This window comes from Vigna radiata, chromosome 4 (genome assembly GCF_000741045.1).
Source record: "Vigna radiata var. radiata cultivar VC1973A chromosome 4, Vradiata_ver6, whole genome shotgun sequence".
Taxonomy (NCBI): Eukaryota; Viridiplantae; Streptophyta; class Magnoliopsida; order Fabales; family Fabaceae; genus Vigna; species Vigna radiata.
This window is the reverse complement of record NC_028354.1, coordinates 15,330,381-15,353,694: the sequence shown is the minus strand read 5'-3', so window position 1 is coordinate 15,353,694 and position 23,314 is coordinate 15,330,381. Positions and strand designations below refer to the sequence as shown.

General features: G+C 32.3%; 3 protein-coding genes across 3 annotated transcripts; all 3 read left to right on the top strand.

Annotated features, from left to right (window-relative positions):
- Nucleotides 1–3,689: 3,689 nt before the first annotated feature.
- Nucleotides 3,690–6,413, top strand: LOC106758818 (formin-like protein 4). Its single transcript, XM_014641806.2, has 2 exons — nucleotides 3,690–4,753; nucleotides 4,926–6,413. The coding sequence occupies exons 1-2, from the start codon at nucleotides 3,906–3,908 to the stop codon at nucleotides 6,247–6,249; spliced, it is 2,172 nt and encodes a 723-aa protein (XP_014497292.1). The 5' UTR covers nucleotides 3,690–3,905; the 3' UTR covers nucleotides 6,250–6,413.
- A 2,049-nt stretch (nucleotides 6,414–8,462) lies between these two features.
- Nucleotides 8,463–11,246, top strand: LOC106759556 (protein EDS1L). The gene is made up of 3 exons (XM_014642777.2): nucleotides 8,463–8,949; nucleotides 9,399–10,181; nucleotides 10,252–11,246. Exons 1-3 carry the CDS (start codon nucleotides 8,638–8,640, stop codon nucleotides 10,978–10,980), a joined length of 1,824 nt encoding a protein of 607 aa, XP_014498263.1. The 5' UTR covers nucleotides 8,463–8,637; the 3' UTR covers nucleotides 10,981–11,246.
- A 7,283-nt stretch (nucleotides 11,247–18,529) lies between these two features.
- On the top strand, nucleotides 18,530–21,311 carry LOC106759504 (protein EDS1L). The gene is made up of 3 exons (XM_022779923.1): nucleotides 18,530–19,051; nucleotides 19,234–20,016; nucleotides 20,404–21,311. The coding sequence occupies exons 1-3, from the start codon at nucleotides 18,713–18,715 to the stop codon at nucleotides 21,133–21,135; spliced, it is 1,854 nt and encodes a 617-aa protein (XP_022635644.1). The 5' UTR covers nucleotides 18,530–18,712; the 3' UTR covers nucleotides 21,136–21,311.
- Nucleotides 21,312–23,314: the final 2,003 nt, after the last annotated feature.

The window sequence follows — 23,314 nt, the reverse complement described above, 5'->3', positions numbered from 1 at the left end:
AGAGTTTTTATCTACATACTCCGGTTATTATAATTATAATTGGTTTTCTTTGTAAACTGCGTAAGGACACATTGTACATAAGACTGACTATCTCATTCTTTCTTCCGGAAATGCTCATGCAAAAAGCGTGGCTTCATGTGGGTTTGTGAAGGTTCGTGGAAAGTCCGTGATGTTTTTTTATTGAGAAAATAAGTATGGAGCGTGATTCATGGAAGATAAATGTAACAGTGTAATAAATAGGTTGCCTCTACGAAAAGAGAGAAGAGGACAAAAGCCTTGAAAGAAAAAGTGGAAATGGTAAACATTTTGGGAAGGACAATAAATAAGCAACATTGCACCTCTTCAACGTAAGATTCCGACAACCTTTTCTAAGTGCAACAGTGACACATTTATTATTATACCTAAGATCAACGTCAATTATGTGCCTAATTAACTACTGCAACCGTTACATCCACCGTCCATACAGCAGCATTTATCATTCCCATAATCAAAACCTACATCAGCGGTTGAACTCTTAAAATCATCTTTCACCATTTACCCATATTAGCTGAAATTTTAAACCACTGCTGTATTCTATTATTATAGCTCTTGTAACATAAACAACAATAATGCAAATGTTGTCATTCACTAGGTCCACTTCTTCCCACTTATTGTGTCCTAGCTGGCTTCTATGTCTCAACCATGCGTAATTAGTCTGTACTTCCACTTCTATATTTTTCTTTTACTTAAGTCTCTTTTTTGTTTTTTTCAATTTAATGATTCACTCTGTAAATTTTTTCTATCACTTTAAAAGAATGTTTCAATCTCAAATTAAATATATTTTTTATTTATAAATTTGATTGTAAAATTAAAATTTGACTGTATCTAAATTTTGATACATTTCAGTCTTAAATCTAAAAAATAATGTATATATTTAATAATCCAATCAAATTCAATTTTGTACTTGTTAAATAATACTAGAGACTCACTTTAAATTGAAATGTATTAAATAATGTAAAAAACTTACTATAAGAAGGTATTTTATATATAAAATAAAATTTAAATTTGAATTAGATTAAAATTTAGAATAAAACACATTTTTTATATATGTTTTGTTCAGATATAGTTAACATTTTTGCTAACGAGTTTAATTTATCCTATTTAAAATTTTGAATTCATGTAATCAAACATTCTATGACATGTGTATTTTCTTTTGAAATTTTTATTCTGATTGCATTGAGATACGATGTTGGGGGCAAAAGGACTTAAAGAAACTCATTTTTTCTTCTTTGGGTCGGAAAATATTAGTTTGAAATTTGAAAGATCAAACTTTACTGTGAAACAACGGAATACTTTTAGTTCTACTCACAATTCCACATTTTACTTTTATTAAGTTAAAATTATTTGAATAACGAAATAAATATTATAAAATTTACAAAAAGGAGTTCATTTGTGCTATATTTTGACAAAAATAAAAGGTTGAAGATTAAAATGATAATAGATTAGTAAAGTTGGGCATTTGAAACAATTATGTCTATCAACTTTATGTTGCAAACAGTGATGAAAAATAAAAACTATATATTTGAGAGTAAAATTGGTGATGAATTTTTAATAAACTTTTTATGAAAATTTGTAGGTAATGAGTATTTATTATCTATTTATTGATGGAATGCGTATGAGTATTATAATATTTGAAATGTGATATCTGTTACCTACTTATAATTATTTTTTATTATATATTTTTTTGGATAATAATAATTAGTGAATTTTATTTTAATATTTTTTAAATTAAATGATCAAAATAAAGCTATTAGGGAAAAAATATTAACTTGAAAAATTATATAAAACTTGACTTCATTAATTTTTATTTAAGCATATGAAATAGAAGTTATTTTTAAAATGATTACTTTTTGGAAATTTATATTTTGATACAACTCATTCAAATTTGTAATGTATTAATATTTTATTAGTGAGTAATTTGATTTCAATCATTTAAAATTAATTTTTATTTCATTTCATATTTTAAAAAATTCTTTTAGAATAATTTCATTTAACACACGTGTGGAGAATTTTTTTTAAGCGGGTTTTAGAAATTATATATATATATATATATATATATATATATATATATATATATATATAAATATAAATGAACAATTTTTTTTAGACTCGTAAACACTATCGTAACAAACATATAAATGTGACAAACACAAAATAGATATATTTATTTACTAAACATTATTTATTATTATTATTATTATCAAAATTAATAAATGAATGATCTTTATTTTATTTTAAAAAAATACACTAAATTAGATTGTCTCATGACTTCATCAATTATATTTTTTCCTTTTAATTTTATAGTTTAAAAATCCCTATTAATTCTTGGGCACCTTATTTTTATTTTTCTAGTCTCTTTGATTTAAAAGTATAAATTAAATTACATGTCTAAAAATTAAAATAGATTAAAATGGTATTTGTTGTAGGAACTAAAAAGGAACAACTTTTAAGTATATGGATTAATAGATGAAATTTGCACTACTATAATAATAAATAAATAAATGAGTACAATTGTCGTTTCCCTCCTCGCTTTTGGTGCATAAAAATAAGCATCTCTCGTATATAGGATTCTTATTAAAGCTTGTATGCATAATAAGCAAAAATCAGTTGAAGCATGTTTGTTGGAGGTGGCATAAGCTTATTTAGTTAATCTTCTGCTATGTGATGCGAAGGATCAATGGATGTTTTTAAAATATTGAACTAAAATAAATAAAAATATTTTTTGTCATATTTGAAGAGTATATTACTAAGAACATTATTGTGGTAAATACAACACATAAAATGATGCCATTTTGAGATAACCAAACGAGAAGAAAAATATATCATCTTGTGTGAGCATAAGATCTTCTAACATAGTCAACGACTATTTTTTTTTTTTTATAATAAATAATTATTTAAAAAAATGTTAGAGTGATTGAGACAATACTATAAACTTAAGAGATGCGACCTTGAAAGGCTTCATACGCAAGCGTAGTCGAACATGAATATGTTGAATCGGTTGAGAAAATAAGAATAAATAATAAATCCAACAAATATGTCATAAAGTATGCTCATTTCATGAAAATCTCATACTAAATGAACTTTTTTTACATAGGACGTTATAAATTAAAAGCAAAGTATACTTTAATTTTACACGAGAAAGAATCGATTAGAGATAAGGACAATTTATAATATATAAATGACGTGCAAACTTCATCTTATAAACTGATTTTGTGGAAGTTGAGTTCACCTTATAAACTGATTTTGTGGAAGTTGAGTTAGACTTAAACCTACTTTCTAATAAAGTGAATAATATTCAAGAATACAACATTATACGAGTTGGTATTCAAGCCTTCTCATGTTTTAGAACGTGAGTCTCTTTTGTAAGTTGTAACTAAAACAAATTCAATCTAAGTTTAATTTAAAACTATTTTTTAACGAGTTAGAATTAAAAAAGAAATATTGATTTAGAGTACAAAATGGAAAACCATTAATTCTAAAACTTACAAGTAAACATACTCCATCCATAATAATGTTTGTGTCGTTTATAATTTATCTTATTTGAAGTGGAATCTCCATGATAAGCATCCAAAATTTGGTCGTCATGAATTTGGAATTGCACTTTATATATGCAATTTAAGTTCCTTCTGACATGGACCAAAGACAACTACCTCATTGAAAATATCAACAACCGTAACAAAGAACATTGAAAACATACTTCACCAGTGTTAATTCTTGTGTGCAATCTTACTACAATTCTTCTAGTCTTGTTCTGCAGTTCTTCAACCAACTCACAGTCTTTCAGAGTTGCTGGTATATCTCCTGTCCATGATCACCGAAAGATCATAAGAAACTCTACCCTTCAAATTCCCATCTGAAATATATCAATGTCAGCTTCCAGTCATGCAATTGCAGAGGCTGTGGTTGCCACAGCTGGGGCCATGCTACTTATTGCTGCTGTTTTTGTTTACTTCTTTCACAAATTTGTGATTTCTAGATACCGCCAGAGAAACAAAATTGGAGCAAGTTTGCTTCGAGAATCTGGAGTGAACCTTGAGTATATAAACAAAGTTGGTGGCAATGTGAAGGGATTAATCGTTGAAGAAAATGGAGTTGATGTTCTTTATGTGGTGGAGACAGAAAGAAGACCATTGATAACTGGATTCCAAAATAGTATACTCAATCCGAGTTTCGAACACGATGAAGATGAAAAGAGAATAGATATAATGGTCCAAAGGTCCAAACTCTTCAAGCCTGAAATTCCACACCCATGTCAATCTCCAAGCTTGGTTGTTCATGAGAATCATCAAGTACTTAAACCAGAATCACAAACACCATCAGTTTCAACATCACTAACATCAACACAAAACCTCCCACAATCACCTCAGCCAGCACCTCCTACCCAACCACCACCACCACCACCGTCTTCACCAATTATTCTTGAGAACAAGAAAACTCAACCACCACCTCCTCCTCCTCCTCCAACTCGTCCTCCACCACCACCTCCAGGTCCACCTCCTCTTCCAAAGGCCAGTGGCTTCATTTCGTCACTGAAACACCCACCTGCACCCAAAGGGAAAACAAACATAAGAAGCACCAAAGAGGGTTTGGCAGGGGAGAGTTCAAGAGAGAAGGTTGTTGGCCAAACAAGGCTGAAGCCTCTACACTGGGATAAGGTTGTAGCAAATGTTGATCATTCAACGGTGTGGGATCAGATCAATGATGGCTCTTTCAGGTATATCCTCCTTATTGTTAATTTCACTGGTACATGTTTTCATGGTTTTAAATTGATGTTGGTAAAAAATTCTTCAAGTTGAATTCACTGCTGCTAACCGTTTTTGAAACCTTGACTGTTTGTATCATCACTGTACTTTCAACTTCACAGGAAGTTCTTTCCCCTTTTACAGGTTTGATGATGAACTGATGGAGTCACTCTTTGGGTATTCAAGTAGCTATAAAACACAAGAAAAAAACAGAATTCTTTCCACTTTGGCCAAGTCCAATTCCAATGCACCAACTCAAATATTCATTCTTGACCCAAGAAAATCTCAAAACACTGCCATTGTGCTAAGATCACTTGCCATTTCTCGCAAGGGAATCTTGGATGCTGTTCTTGATGGTCAAGGTCTGAGTGTTGAGACGCTTGAAAGACTCACTAAAATAGCTCCCACCCAAGAAGAGGAAGCTAAAATCATCCAATTCAGTGGCAACCCGGATCAGCTTGCTGATGCCGAGTCTTTCCTGCACTACATTCTTAAAGCGGTTCCAACAGCATTCAACCGTTTGAAAGCGATGCTTTTCAGGTCGAGTTATGATTGTGAAGTTCTTCAGCTCAAGGAACAACTACAAGCGCTTGAAATGGGTTGCAAGGAACTGAGAACTAGTGGTCTGTTTTTGAAACTCCTTGAGGCCATTCTCAAGGCTGGGAATCGAATGAATGCTGGAACTTCAAGAGGCAATGCACAAGGTTTCAACCTGAGTGCTCTTAGAAAACTTTCTGACGTGAAAAGCACAGATGGGAAGACCAGTTTGCTTCATTTTATAGTAGAACAAGTGGTTCAGTCAGAAGGAAAAAGACAAGCTCTCTATCGCAAGCACAAACTTCACACAAGCAATGTTGAAGCAAACAATGTGAATAGAGCTTATTCATATAGACTGATACAACAAGAGGAAGATAAAGAACACGCAATGCTTGGTTTGCAAGTGTTACGTGGGCTAAGTGATGAATTATCTGAAGCAAAGAAAGCAGCTAGTATTGAGTATCACAATTTTATCACAATGTGTTCCACTCTGAATGCTCATGTTACTGAAATTAGACAGATTGTAACGTGCTGTGGCTACACCAGGAGTGGTGGATTTATCAACGAAATGAAAGGGTTCTTGGAGGAATGTGAGGGAGAACTTGAGGTGGTGAAAGAGGAGCAGACAAGGATCATGGAGCTTGTGAAGAAAACAAACGATTACTATCTAGCAGGAGCATCCAAAGACAACATGGTAAACCCCTTTCAACTGTTTGTTATTGTAAAGAATTTTGTTGACATGGTTGATCAGGCTTGCATAGAATTAAAAAGGAAGTTGGAAAAGAAGAATGTGGGAGGAGAAGCTGTGTCAACAACACCACCTTTGTCACCATCAAAGAGGGCACCACTGAGATTCCCTAACTTTGATTTGTATTTTCTGTCAAATGTGTCAGAAACTTCATCTTCTAGCCAGTCAGAAGATGATTTCTGAAGCTGGATTTTAGTTTATTTCATTTTGGTTCTGCAAAATGTTCACTGGTGTTCCCATGTCGATCATAAATTTGGTACATAGAATCTTTAATTTTGATGCATTTCTAAGGTGTACAAAAGATATGACTAAATGAGTATACTTTAATAAGCTCGTTAGAATGTTGATTTTGGTTCAACTGAAATTGAAGGAAGGTTGTAGTCTTGATTAAGAATAATTAAGATATTTATACCTTTTATAATAATCATTTTGGTTATAGAAAACTGCTATAACACTGACCATTATTGTGCTAATTGTTGGGAGAAATGAACTATCTATCTAACATTATTCACTCTTATTACACAAATTTTTCTCTTCATAAATATTTAGTACAATTTATTATAAGGCTCTACCTATTATTAAAGGTTAAGGTTTTCGAGAAAAAGTATAGACACAAATTTTCACATCATACCCAAAGTCCTAATATTAAATGTTTCTTAATGCTTATATTATATATTTTATTTTCTTGACAGCAACACGAACACGATGATTGTCATAAAAATGAAATTTGATATTGTCAAAGGTGAAGCCGTCTCTGCAATAAAAAATGACAAAAAAGTTATCAGAAACTTTTTGATTGGATGTTCAAATAATTGTTTGTGATACATAATGTTCAAACAATAATGTTGTTAAGGATTTGGTAGGTTATATCATTAATTAATAGGGGCAAGTCTTGTCCAACAACCATTAATAGCAGTGAAGTTATCAATGGCTGACCGTTTCAGCAAAAATAAGTGAACTTTGTATTGTTTGGATTGGACTTGCTTCCAAAACTAAAATTCCCACATAGAAAAGAGACAAACAGAAAAATCAAAAAAGAAAAACCCACGTGAAAAAAGAACCCTAACAACACGCTTCTTTTACTACGAGAATTATATGAGCGCTATACCATGAGTAGATTTACGGCAGATTTCTGCACCGCCAAATGGAAAAACTTGTGAAACACTTGTATTTATATTTCTATTCATTTTCAAGTTTTTATTCTCATGTATTCAAATCTCCACACTTTTTTACACCTCATTTATAATTGCTTCCATTCTATACATCTGAAATTCAACTTTAGGATTTCAAGTTCCTCTTGTATGTATTATATGACTATTTAATCAATCATAAACTGAAGAGTAAGATGTTATTGAGTTACATTGGAATAAACTATTAAGGATTTGAATAATCACCAATAGTCAAGCTAATTAATTTTAATGTTGAACAATTTAAAAGGTAAAATATTATTACCAATTATTGGACTGTAATTAAAGTGTCGTTAATTAAAAACTCATTCTAAAATCTATAAATATAGATTTGAGACAAGGAGATAGGTGATATGTATTTAGTGTATCATTTGAACTGAACTTTGATATCAGACTATCTCTTACAAGTATCTTTCGAATGGTTTGGACAAACAATTACAAAAAGACTTGAGTTGAGGTAAGTTTTAGATTCTTAAAAACGACATATTAAATGTTGGACTGTCAATCTCGATCCATTATGAAACAAGATGCAAAGTCTATTCCTGAATATACACTTGCATTTATAAAAAATCTAAAAATATTTATATAACTTTTAGTTTGAATATTAGTAATTCAAGTGTAAATCTAAGTCCTACGTGTCGAGATTTTAGATTTAAAATGATAAGAATCTGACTCATGTCACGCATTGCACACACCTTATATAAAAATAAAAGTAAAAATAAACTCATCAAATATAAACACCAAAAAAACCATAAAAATGTATGAGTTATATTAAAATCTTTTTAGAAATAAATATCAATGATTAATTTTGAAAATATTGTTTCAATCAATTTTATTATTCTGTATCCTTTTAATTATTACCCTTATTTATATAAATTGATAATATGAGGATTATTAGTAGAAACAAAAGGAATTCACAATTATTACTTGTTTTAAATTTAAATTAAAAAAAAAACAAATTAATTTTCAGTCAAAACAGTTGCCAAAATTTCCAATGATCCAATGACACTGCAAACACGGTCATATCATATAGTTTACTTATACAGTGTGCGGGTTGGTCATGGTCTGGCTCGTGGGTTGGGCTTGGTTTGGCTCATGATAGCATCATTAGTTTATAAAACAAGACATTTTAGTTGAAGTCAACTTACATGGTCTTGGTTTTATAGTACTATATACATACACGTATTCAACACTGATACTTGGCCCCATCATTTTCTTCATTGAACGGTGTATGTTTAAGTCAACGTCAACGCCTCAATGGTGGTCTTGATCCCATCTGATCAAATAGAACCATCATCTCACTTGAGTGTTCAACATTCATCAAACTTCAAACTTCAAACTTGAAACCTTCTCACAAGTGGGTGAGAAGAAGCAATCATAGAGAATGGAAATGAGGGGAGAGCTTATTGAGAAGGCTTACGGTGGGTCTTTGAGGGCTCACAAGTCACCAGACAGACCTTACCTTGTAGAAAAGATCAGCAGAAACGACCCTTCTGAAGTTATCATCTCGTTTTCTGGATCAGGTGCTGTCAAGGATTGGTACTCTCAGAGAAACTTTGGTGAAACCAAAATAGATCTTACTCTCTTTCCCTCACTCAGAAGCATTGGTAGCGATGAACCTGCTTTAGTCAATGAGACCTTCTTAAAAAGATTCCAAGGCATTATTTTGTTGCCCAGACCATCGCTTGCAGATGAGGTACTGTTATGCAAAACATTACTTTTGGATTTTCTTGTGTTGTTAGACTTTGCCACTGTCACAAAGTTTCTGCATTTGTTAGTTATGTAACTGTTAGTTCCTTTATTTAAGGAAAGGAAAATGTTAATTATTAGAAAGTTGCTAAAAGTATTGATACAATTTCCTTTTTGGATCTATTATTAAATAAATTAGAACTCCCATAGAGAACGAAAGAGCTTCATTTCACTGCATAAAAACTGATGCAACTATACTATTACTAAGCAAATACAACAGTATGAAAGTCTTTGAATTTCTGATTGTACCATGTAATTATTTAGTACTAACGAGGTGTTACTATTTTACTTGTTTGAGAAAGGATGGATCAGAATCTGGCTAAGATTGGAACCGAACTCGTTATTAATTGGTCTTGCTTCTGATTTTTTAATTGTCTTACAACAACATTTCTGCAGGTGGAGAAAGCTATGCGTAAAAAGAAGCAAATAGTGTTTGCAGGGCACTGTTCTGGTGGTCCAATGGCTATTCTGGCAACCCTCTGGACCTTAGAAAAGTACGAAGGTCCAAATTCCCATGGGGGTATCCCTCCCCTCTGTGTAACCTTTGGTTCACCTTTAGTTGGGAATCACATATTTTCCCATGCCACAAGGCGAGAAGATTGGTCTAGATACTTCTTTCACTATGTCATGAGATATGACATTGTGCCACGAATCCTCTTTGCTCCCCTCTCTTCCCTAGACCAATCATTTGAACAAATTTCACAGTCTTTCAACCCCAGATCCAGGTCTTTCTTGAGTGAATCAGTGGGAAGATCAAGTTCAATATCAGATTTCTACTTTACCATAATGTCAAATGCTGCCATTGTCACAAGTCATGATGCTTCTAAGCTAATGTGCATCACAGATACCACCACATTGGAAACTCTGGAAAACTTTATTCCATTAAGCCCTTACAGACCCTTTGGCACTTACATTTTCTGCACAGGAAATGGAAATTTAGGGAAGAAAATTGTGATAACAAACCCAAATGCAGTTCTACAAGTCCTGTTTTTCTCTGCTCAATTAAGCACTGAAGCAGAAGAGGCTCAAGTTGCCTACAGAAGCCTAAAAGAACATACAATTTATGGCACCGAACTGCAACAAATTGCAGCACAGAATTTTGTGCACTTAGATCAACAACAGCTCCAGAAGCTTCCTCTGTCTGAAGATGATGCCGGTGGCTCAACTGACCTTGGTCTGGTAAGTAAATTACTATTCATTAATCAATTATTGGAATTATAGATGATAATTCGTTTGTTTTGAATTGCAGAGCCCAAAAGCAAGACTGTGCCTTCGGGCAGCAGCAGAATTGGAGGAAAGAAAGTGTGAGAAGGAGAAAAAGTTGAGGGAGAAGAGAAGTTTTATAGAGAAAAAGTTAACGAAGGAGATTGGGGAATACAAAGAAATGTGGGCGCACCAAAGAGTAGGTTTTTACGATGGATTCAGGGAGCATAAGAAAGCTGAAGACTTCAAAGCAAATGTGACGAGGCTAGAAATAGCAGGTGTGTGGGACGAGATCATTGAAAAGCTAAGAAATCACGAACTCCCAGATGAGTTTGAAGCGAATAGAGAATGGATTAATCTTGGAACAAGGTGTCGGAAACTAGTGGAGCCTCTAGACATCGCTAATTACTACCGACATGGGAGACATTACGCGGATGATGCTTCTTCTTACATGGTTAAGGGAAGGCCAAAACGATATAGGTACCCTCAAAGATGGTTGGAACATGCTGAGAGAAGGCCACGAGAAGCTATCTCAACAACTTGCTTCTGGGCTGAGCTGGAAGAGCTTCGGTACAAAACTTTTAATGGTGATGTTTCAGATACAAATGTTGAGGAAAGGGTTGTGCGTTTGGTGGGTCAGATAGAAGAATGGTGTAAGAAAGAAGAACTGGATAAGGATGTGTTCTTGGAGGGTTCCACCTTCGTCAAGTGGTGGAAAACTCTTCATCCACGACACAAGAACCAACCTTACATTACAACTCTTATCAGAGAGTGACACCAAACAAACTTGCATTGCAACTCCATTCTTCTTCTCTGTTAATTTCCTTTTTTGTTTCTTCTCTTGCTACTGTCTTGTGTTGTTGGAGATAAATTCATGATTTTTTTTCGTTTCTTCTATTTTCATTCAATAGATGTTCTTTTCCTTTTTAAGGTTTTAAGGTTTTGTTACCAGAAAGAAAGAGTAATCGAGAGGATTTGAGAGAGAGGAATTGAGAAGATTTGATGATAAATTTTTTTGTTTTTTTGAATAGATTTGAAGGTAAGTGAGACTGGATTTGAAAGTAAATTTTTTTAATCTGTTATATAAATTAAATCTTACACTAATTCTCACAAATTTTATTTTTAAATCTATTCTCATCTATTTCCAAATCTATTTAAATAAACAAAAGAAAAATTATCTTCAAATCTTTTCAATTACTCTCTTTCAAATCCACTCAAATAAACATCTTAAAAGGGTTTTGTTTTTAACATAATCGGGACAATCCATACAAAATATAAGAAACTAAAGTTAGATGAAAAAATTGGTAACATAATCCAGTGTTTTGTGGACATTTTCATTTTACTGCACAAATAAGACAAACTATATATAACAAAATAATAACATCATCTATTTAATTGAGCTTTTATGTCGACTAACAAATGACAAATACCTACACAATAACCAATTTACTGATGCACAATATGACATTGTCCAATCTAGCCAACAATATCAAGTTAAAGACATGTTTAGCTTATAAATTGAAAAAACAAAATCCAATCTCTCACGTCTAAAAAGAAAATAAATACTACATCTATTAAATTCAAATTTTTATTACTAACACTACAAGAAACTAATAAAAAGAATATTAGGAAATTAACTAATAGATTTTATAGATAAAAAATTTGTCACTAAAATAAAATTCACTCAAAACTTATAAAGGATTTTAAGATTTTAATTAAAGACGAAAATATCTATCTTTAATTGAATCTGTCGTCAATTCAAAGTTTTTATTATATTTTTCATAGCTAAAATGGATACCACAATTCGCTTTAGCTTTAATCATGCCGTGATAAAATTTATTAATAATAATTTTTTTTAAAATTTATCAGTAAATTTATCAATATAATTTTAATTTTTTTTGAAAATTTGTTGATAAATTTATTGATAATTGAATTTTTGAAAAATTATTTGTAAATCTGTTAGTACTTATATATTTTAAAATCATACGATATTTTATTAGTAAAATGGATGTCAATTTTTTCATCAAATTTGACAAAAAGTTTGTTATAAATTAAAAGGAAATGAGTAGGAGAAGAGGAACCAAAGATGCAACAACAAACAATGCAAAAGATGAAATATACTTTCTGAGCCCTTCAAGAAATGCATTACCTTTGCAACACCTTATGCAATCTCAACAATCACTAGTGCAAAAAAGATTTTTAACGTATGTTATTTTAGATGTTTTATGTCTGATCCCAACCCGACATCTTTCTGGGAGACGTTAATGAGACGTTGGACCCCACAGTCAAACGTCTATATAGACGTTGGACTACACAGGTCAGACGTTTATATAGACATCAGACTACACAGATCAGACGTATGTTGTGGGAGCTTTAGTGGGCAACCCATGGTGCCCTGCATCATGGAATGCAACTTCTCTTCAAGCGCTCTTTGTATTTCCTTTTGTTCTTGTATCTGCTCCATGAATCGTTGCTCCATTGATCTCATGCTTTGGTTTAGCCTTTCCTCCCACTGAAGATCCATCTTCCTCAATGCCTCCTGACTCATGGATTAAGTGTTTTTTTTGTGTAGGGCCAAAGTAGACACGAAGACCAAGCACACAAGCAAAATTGCACGAAAACGCATTTTAATTGGTTCAAATGAAAGATAATTCATCAAAGAGTAATTTAATCAAAGTAAAATTAATTTTAAACGGTGCAAAAGTGAGAAAACAAACCTTAAAGTCGTAGCCCGTGGAGAAAAAACGCGAGGAAGATGATGAATAGTGAGTGCACATAACTACTGCCTCGCACACGGGTTTGGTAATAGTAGACCATTAGACACCAACTCTCCCTCTAGCTGATGTTTAAAACATTTAAAAATTTATTTTGGTGCACACTTTAGACGTTCGGGATGGGGGTGGTCGACGTTTAAATGACTATAAACATCAGGGTGGCGGGATCAGATGTCTAAATGGAGTCAAAAAGTGACTTTTTAAGTTTTTGGACTGACCCTTTAGATGTCGTGCCCCCATAGCCGACGTTAAATAGAATAAAAAGTTATTTTTTTTTTACTTTTTCGTTTAGTTTTGGTGTCCATTCGGAGGAGACGACATATGAGTATTTAGACGTCAGACCCCTCATAGCCGACGTCTAAATGGAATAAAAAATTAATTTTTTTTACTTTTTCATTTAGTTTTGGCGTCCATTTGGGAGAGCCGACGTATATGAGTATTTAACATCGGATCTCCCATAGCCGACATCTATTTTTTACTTTTTCGTTTAGTTTTGGTGTCCATTCGGAAGAGTCGACGTATATGAGTATTTAGACGTCGGGTCCCATAACCAATGTCTAAATAATTGTTTTATTTACAAAAATGTCACCAGTCATTTTTTACGTTAGAAATTCGATGACCGAACGTCTAAAAAGTGACATTAAAAACATTTTCTACACTAGTGAATCTTCTCAAACAAAAAAAAAATACTTACCTTACCTCGACAATCTTCCAAAAAAAAGTTTAATTATTCACTTGGTCTCGCTTTATTTAAAGACTTTAACCATTTTTTTTTTTGATATTATTAAAATTGTTAATGATTATATGATTATATTTACTTCTTTTGCAAGTGATGCAGACGTTGCACAAATTTTTTTTCTAACATAAAATTTTGTTTTATAACAATATTTGAAAAATGTGGATGAAATACCAAAAGAAAACCGCACTCAACATAAATCCTCTTTCTTCTTCCATCCACCATCACCATCATAGCAACTTCTTTACCTTTTTTTTATGCAAAATAAAACACAACATAAAATTTAATATAGTACAAAGATTAAAAACTAAAGAAACAAGAACAACAATACAATTTCTACAACAATGTCATCTCCATTAATTTCCTCAAACACATCACAAATTCATCTTCTAGGCCATCAATGTTTCACATCTTCCGGCAATCACCAACCTTCACTTCATCCAAATTTTACGAAAAATAGAAAGAAAAAACAAAAACAAAAACAGGAAAAGACAAGTTTTCTGTCACACAAATTCCTCTTTCTTTATATTATTTTCTGTCACTCTTTCAAATTAATTTTTCTCGTATATTTTAAGATGTGTGAATGATAAGTAGAATATTAATTTTTTTTCTATTTTTCGTATTATTTTTCTTACGTCTAGCTGGATTGAGAAAAACAAATCACATAATAAGTATTAGGTTTGAACTTTGAAGTTTATATCATAATTTAATATAATTTTTTTAATAATGATAATTTAAATTATACAAAATAATATATATATATATATATATATATATAATAAAATAAAAAAGTTGAATAAAAATTTAGCTTTATTGACTAATCAAAGATTTAAGAGATAATATTAAAATTATTTGTCAAATCATAATACAATTCTACATTTAAACTTAGTTTTAAATTGTTTTGCTTCCACCACTAGCAATTGTAAGTAAATAACACATCTGAATAGCAGATCCTTATTAGTTTATTTCATGGTTAATTAAGCTAAGTCCATGATAAATTTTGAAACTTTTGATTGAGTTTCTGTTAATTTTTTGTGTTTTATTGAATTTTCAAATTTTCAAATTAAGTATACATAATTAAAGTTTTTTTAGCTATATATAATCATTAAAAAAAATTATTATTTAGTAGAGATTTTTTATTTCAATTTGTGGAGCTTTTTATCTTTCGGAAATCAATTTGTGAAGGTTTTTATTCTTCGCAAATCAATTTGCAGAGGTTTCTCAAACCTTCACTATTAGAGTCACCGTAATCAATTTACAAAGATTTTTCGTAATTTCTTGTATCAGATTTATATTATGGAGGTTTTTTTTTGGAGGATTTTAACCTCCTTATTCTCAATTATGTCAATGCAAATATTACCTATTTTTTTCACTTTTTTTAGATTAATATGCTATTTAATTTGAAAATTATTAGAAGTTTTAACCCGCCTCTTTTGTATTATTCATTAGGTACTTATATTTTTGTCAATATAATGTACTTCGATTTTGAGACAGATGAAGGATGAAGTTTGTGAGAACCTAGAAAATAGAGTATTAGAATAGATAGGTGTATTAGTTACTTTTTTTCCCTCAGTTGTAAAATTAAGAATAGGACCTTCAAGAACATGACATATCACAAATCTTCATCAAAATTTTGATCATCATAAAAAAGGAGGAGATTGTTACCAATGTGAAAGCATTGTTGCTTTGAAGTAATTTTGATGACAATGCAAGTGAAGACTTGAAGAAACTATACTGTAAATGTTAAAAGCATTTCTATAGAAATAATTTGTATAGGAATTATTTTACAATTGTAAACACTTAGAAGTTTAATAGCTTAGTGATTTATTATGGCAATAATCAATTATCACAGGGGATAATCGATTATCACAAGCAAAAGTGGAAAAGAGTTTGACACAATAATAATCGATTATCACAGGGGATAATCGATTACCAGTGCAAGTTTAATATTGTCCAGGGTTCGGCAATAATCATTATCACATTTTCCAAAACCCATAACGGTTTGAAATAATCAATTATCACTTTTGATAATCAATTATTGCTGGCACGAACCTTGGCTTATAAATAGAGTTCTCTAAAACTCTTAGAGAGAAACTTTTCATTTGAGAGTATTAGAGTTGTGTGCCTAAGGGAAACTCTTTGTGCGTGAAAAGAGAACTAAGCCATTTGAGATTACAGAAAAAGTCTGAGGAAGTTCTCAAGTGTTAATGTGCTTAAATCAAGTCTAATGAAAAGGAGAAGCTTGCGTTTAATGAGTCTAAGGTCGAAGCAGTTCTCTTCAAGTTGATTGAGCAAGTTCTTCCATTCATGTGTAGAAGAAGGTGTTCTTTGTCTTTTAATCTTTCCATAATCTTATTGTAATCTAAAACTATATTTTAGTTGAAATAGTTAATCACTCTTTATAGTGATTAACGACTGGAATCTTTTGATTCGAACTAGTATAAAAATATTTTGTGTGATTTTCTCTATCTCTGCATCTTTTGTTTACAATCTGTTCAATAAGATTACTGAAAGAAAATCATAATTTTAAAAGAACCAATTCACCCCTCTCCTCTTGGTTTTTGACCGAAACATGCTCTTTGTTAAATCCTTTCCGCTACGTGATACCAATTCTCAACATTAGATGCTAAGAATAAATCTAAGGCTCTAGTCCTTATTTTAATGTAGGTAATCCATTGAAGCAGTCAAAGAATCATATAAAGTTTGGTGATCTCAAACTTTAGGTGTCAAGAATGGACCTAGACTTACACTCAAAGAGAACTCTCAGTACATGATTAATTGAAGCTTCATATTTAATAATTGAACCATTACAAAAGAGAGGTACAAAGTGGTATAATCAAGCTTCAACACATTTTCATTATCCAGAAGTCAATAATTTTCAATTTAAAAATGTTTTGCAACACATCTTTGTTGTCAAAACTGCTATATTTCATAAATGAACTTTGTTTTATTTGCTATGCAATCTATTTATTGTTTTAACCTGGTTAAACTAGTTAAAACATTGTGTTTTCTGTCAATCGCTATGGATACGACACTTGTTATACTACAAACTATCTAATATACTTGCTAGTATATTTGGTTGTTGCATAGGCATCTAACAGACTCACACACACATGGACCCATCGACACACACATACATAGACCAAAGAATGCGCAGATGCACACACATAGGCGTACGGGCGCAAGAATGAACAAACACACACACACACACACAGACATATAGGCACACACACACACATAGATACGAGGACATAAAGACTCATATACATGCACACACACACACAAGGATACATAAACATGGACATACTAACGCAAACACACATTAATGCATGATGCACAGTTGCACAGACATACACGTCTCCCTTGGACGCATACACACAAATGCTCAAACAATAACACACCCATAGACACACACCCAGAGATAGATCCACACAAAAAGGATGCACAAGCGCACACACAAAGATGCATGATTGAGCAAAGACATAGTGTCACACAAACGAACACAAATACGCAATCACACAGACGCACGACGCACTGTCCCACACACATACTCATTGATGCACATACGCATGGAAAGACGCATAGACAGACTTGTTAAGTACACATACACACAAATAGACGCCCACACATCTATAAGATTGATTGATGTCTTTACTCTATTGAACTCTACACAACTCTTAATAGATTATAATATATGTCTTTAATAGATTATAACATATGTCTTTATTATATTGGGCTACATATCTTATGCATTTTCATCTTAAGATTTAAAAAATTAGTTTATTATTTTTTACCTTCTGACGCTCAACAAACATATAAGATCTCTTAGCGAGAAATTTGTGGGGGTCTTCAAATACTAACATTCATTTGACGACCATCATCTTTCGCTTGTCAAGTCATTTCTAGATATTTGATAACTCGAATAGTACTTAACTCGCTCAATGATAACTCCTTCTTCAACTCTTTGGATTTTAGGTAAATTAATTTTTCTTGTAGAGAAAATTAAAATGAAAATTAAATAAACTCAAATGTAAATAAAGAGAAAATTAAACACGTTATAATTGAAGATAAAATTAAAATTATGAGTTTTTTAAATTTAAGATATGATGATAAGTATTGAAATCAAGAAAATCAACGTTATAAATGTTTCAAAATGAAAAGATTAATGTTCCACATTTATTTAAAATATTTATATAATTTTTGCATATATTTTTCAAATGATTTATTGGTAGTTGAATATGCAATTTGCTAATAATATAATTTTAAAAAATGCGATTTATTTTCTAAATATGTAAAATATAAAAATTAGTTTGTGGTTTAGTGTTTAGTGTTTAGTCTTTAAAAATACAATTTAGAGTCAATCTATTTCTTAAAATTATTACTTTACAGCAAAAATAATCTCAGAAAAATATAACATCTTGATAATTATCGAATCGTATATATATTCAATTACTAAATGAAAGCTTTAATTTGTTTTCAAACACTAAATCATCATTCATTCATATTTTAGAGATGAAATTGGTTAATTGCTTCTTCTTTTAATTTTTACACAATGAGAAAATAAGATCTATTATTTTCTATAAATAATACGTAAATAATATTAAAATATTTTGTGATATTTATTTTAAGTATTTTCCTATCCATTTCCTTTGATAACCAAGCACAAAAGTTCATTCCTAAGATTAGCAAGCTCCAAGAAAGAGAGATCAAAGTCACAAGTAGCTTCCTGAGACTTGCCTCGCTTTGATTGGTGAATGACTTTTTGGACCCCACCCAATACTTCATCGTCACTTTGGTTTTTTTATTCTATTCCCATTTCCATAGAAACCAATAAAGCAAGAGCCAAACATCCAAAACTGCAAAAGTCTTCGTCAATTCGGTAATTTAAATCCATATCCTCTCCTTCATTATATAGTTCCTTTTGAAATACAAAGCAAGAAAACTCTCAAAGAACAGAAATTTCTGAAACTGCACACGGTCTTGCAGAAGGGGACAGCATGGCTGGAGGTTCGCTCGGAGACAACATAGGATTGAAGGAAGATGTCATCAAGAGGGTATGTGGTTTAGCCTTCAAAGCTCACAAGCACAAGACACAAGACAAGCTCTACTTTTACGAAAAGGTTCAAATTTCTTCCGGAACTTACCATGTTTTCAGCTTCTCAGGATCTTGGGATGCCACTGAATGGTTTGTTAACAAACCCTATGGAGAAACTAAGATAGATCTTACCCTGTTCCCTTCTCTCAGAAGTATTGGTAACGACGAAGCTGCTTTGGTGAACCAAGGCTTCGCAAAGAGATTCGACCACATATTCAAAGCCACCCCATTTAAATCCGAGGTATTTTTAACTGATGTTTGTTAGCTTTTGTTGGTTGTTATTTTCTTTGGATTAGTTCCACGTGTTGAAATTTACGTGTAGTTTTGAAATCACAGTGACTATATACTAAGACATGTTCAGTTAGCGTGATGCTTTCTATTTTTGGTTAATTACATGAAGGAATAAACTGTCAAAATGTGTAGGTAAATAAGGCTATTGGAGATGGGAAACAAGTGGTGTTTACGGGGCACTCCTCTGGTGCTGCTATGGCCGTATTTGCAACATTTTGGACCTTGGAAGAGTACCTTAATCCAACCAAAACTCAAAAACCTAAACCACCCTTCTGTGTCACTTTTGGGTCTCCCTTAATTGGTAATCATATATTCTCTCACGCTTCAAGGAGAGAAAACTGGTCTCGCTATTTCATACATTTTGTTTTGAGATATGACATAGTGCCACGGATTTTGCTTGCTCCCCTATCTTCTATTGAGCAAACTGTTGGTTCTATTTTCCAATTCTTGAATCCCAAGTTCAAAACTTCCATCCAAGATTCAACAAAAGCAGCTGAATTTTTCTCATCTGTGATGAGAAACACAGCCAGTGTTACAAGCCATGCTGCATGCATTCTCATGGGCAGCACAAATTTGTTACTTGAGACAGTGGCAAACTTTGTTGACTTGAGTCCTTATAGGCCCTTCGGAACATACATTTTCTGCAATGGAAATGGACAGTTGATTGTGGTGAAAAACTCTGATGCCGTTTTGCAACTGTTATTCCACACTGCTCAGCTAAGCGATTTGGCAGAACTTCCAGAAGTTGCCGAAGTTAGCATATTGCAACACCAATCATATGAGGCTGAGTTGGAAGATAGCTTGGGAATGCAGAATATAGTATACCTGGAACAACTTGAGCAACTTCCCTTGTCTGCTGATGGTTCTGACAGTGATGTTGCAACAATTAGCGCAGCTTTGGATGGCCTTGGACTGGTAATAATTTTTTGAACTTTTCTACATATCTAGAATCAAATAATAGCAGGTGATAAACTTCTGTAAACTGAACCTTTAGTAACATTTTATAGAAGTTAAATCACATCAATCTAATCACCATTCAGTATAAATTTCTCTTAAATATATAGTGTGATGAAGTGTAAATTCCTTTTCACAAGTAGGATTGATAAAATTTAACTCTTTATAGTATAGTACTATAGTAGTATCAAAAGGGTTATTTTTTCCTATTATAAATGATTCAAGTGGATCGAGACATGGACTTAAACGAGGTTTTCTCTGTCAAAACATAGTTACTTGTTAGATCCTATAATACATACTGCTATAGTTGAAGCATAATAAGTGATGACTTACTGGTTTACATGTCAGAGCACAAGAGCAAGGTTGTGTCTACGAGCAGCAGGTGAGTTGCAAAAGCAGAAACAGAAAAACGAGGAGAAGATCAATAAGGAGTTTGAGGATAAAGCTGTGGCGAGCATGAGGTATCTGGAGAACTACAAAACATCATGCGAGGTGCAAAAGGGGACAGGGTACTACGATGCTTTTAAGGTGCAGAAGGAGGAAAACGACTTCCAAGCAAATGTGAAGAGATTAGTGCTGGCAGGGGTATGGGATGAGGTGATTGAGATGCTGAAGAGGTATGAACTCCCAGATGAGTTCGAAGGGAAGATAGAATGGATTCAACGTGGAATCAACTTTCGTCGCCTTGTGGAGCCTTTAGACATAGCCAACTACCATCGGCATTTGAAGAACGAGGACACGGGACCTTACATGAGCCGGGCGAGGCCAAAACGATACAGATACACTCAAAGATGGTTGGAGCATGCGAAGAGGGAGCCAAAAGCTGTTCCCATCACTGAATCCTCCTTCTGGGCTGAAGTGGAAGAGCTTCATAGCTGGATCAATAGCAAGAAGGCTTTTGATGAAGTCAAGGAAAGGGTTGAGCAACTTCAACGTGACCTTAAAAAGTGGACTGATGAAAACGAACTCACCAAGGATACTTTCTCCAAGGACCCTAGCTTCATTAGATTGTATGAAATTCTGCCTCCTGAAAACAAGGCAAACATAACTGCTCTTCTTGCCAATGTCAAAGGATTTTAATTTTAACTATAGAGCTTTTCATTTGTATCGTCATGAACCTGTGCTAGCTAGTTCAGTGTTGTTTTCTAACTTTGTATTCCTTTTGTTTATGTATCATTCCCAAGTTTTGTCTGACTTGTGAGAATCGTAAGTCATTCAGACTGATATACTAAATAAATCTGTTGTATACTACTATCTGTTTGGGATGAAATTGCTTAAATTGATGAAAAGGTTTTTTTTTTTCAAGACTTCATGAAAGACCAAAATCTTCGATTGTGTTTCATTATAATATTTTTAAAAGTAGTAGCGTTAATTAATGTGTTATTAATGTAAATAGGATCTTTAACTAGTAATTATAACTTTTTATAATGTGATCCTCTCTCTATATATATACACACTAAATACTAATACTATATAGACTAAAATATGTTTTTAATTGTTAAACTTGAATATAAAACTTTAAATTTTCATATATTTTAGTCTTAAATATGAAAAAATAAATGAATATAGCACTACTAAAATAAGTTTTAACGTTCACTATTTTCTACTTTTGATGTTTGTCCAAACTTTGACATTTTAGTACTGCAATTTGATGTCAGAGTAAAAAAAATGAAAAGGACATTGGTCAGGGCAAAACCGATGTCCATTGATCGTGGGCACAACTTATGCTATCAAAATGGATCATCCATCCTGCTCGACTCATTATGGGTTGACCATAATGAGCCAACCAAACTCGATTAACTTATATACGAGTTGAAAAAATTTGAACATGGTCTGACCCATCATAGGTTGGTGGGTTAAATGAGTTGGCTCACTAGCTCACTTAATTACAAGTTTGTTTTAAATAAAAAAATTATAATTTCTTTTGTAATCTAAATCTAAATAAATTTCACTTTAAAACGATGTTAAACTACAAAGACAACTCAAAATAAAAGATGGTAACATACAACTCAAATGTAATCTAAAAAACAAGCTCAAAAAGCGAATAAATAAGTTTCTAATATTGATAATTTTTGTGTTACTTATCCATTTAGAAGATTATAGTTTTCAATGGATAAATCTATAATACTTTTCTCTCTTGAAACATTTTCTTTTTTATCTCTATTTATAATGCACTAAAAAAATGTTAACTAATAATATTGAAACACAAATTAATAAATAATTATATTAAACTAGGTGGTTGGGGAGTCAACCCGGCTCACCACAGGTTTAACTCGAATGAGTTGGATTCTAAGTGGGTTGAATTGAAAATTGATCCGTATAAAAAAAAACTACATTTTTTTCAAACTCAGCCCAGCCTAAATCCGTGGTGGGCCTGATTGGTCCACGAGTTCTAATCCATTTTGACAGTACTAGGCACAAAAGAGACTAACGTCGAGGGGCGTTGAGCAACAAGGTGCTAAGCGTGAATTTTTGCAAATGCTTTGGCATTAAATGGAAGTGAGGGCACCGTTGAGCATCATCTTTGCACTAAAAATGAGGAGTAATTAACGTTGGCTATGGTGTTGATCAACATAAATTGACGTCTATTAGTCTATTAATAAATGACAATTGTAGTATTTTTTTCAAAATAATTTATTTGTTTTTACAACTTTTCCAAACCTGAAAAATAGAAAATGTCCAACACAATTTTTTGAATTGAATGTTTCCAACACAATTTCAAGATTAAAAGTATGAACTAATCAAAACTAAGACTAAAACTAAAGTTATCAAAACTAAAAGTATTAAAACTAAAGTAATGAATATCTTGAAGAAAAATAATACAACTTCATTATGTTTGCCCACTCTTGTCGTTGCTCACTCTATTCGTATCTTTTTCATTGTGTCATCTATTATAGGTGATGGATTCTTGATGCAGTTAAAAAATAATACAACTTCATTATGTTTGCATACTAATGTTAACATTTTAATGTGATTTGCAATATATGAAAGGAATATATTATTACCTCAGTCGAATAATTTCCAATTCCTACTCAAATCATGATTTTGTCGCAATCGAAAAATCGCGACGGGACGACGATCCAAAAATAATATATAGACTTTTTGAAAAAGAGATTTGGAGTCGCCACCATAGTTTATTCTGGAAAACTATGGAAAAAACCATAAAGAGAAGACACGGTCCACGAAAACCAAAGATTGGGTTCGGGAGTCGGTTACGCGTAGGGAAGGTGTTAGCACCCTACAACGCCTGCCCGAAGGC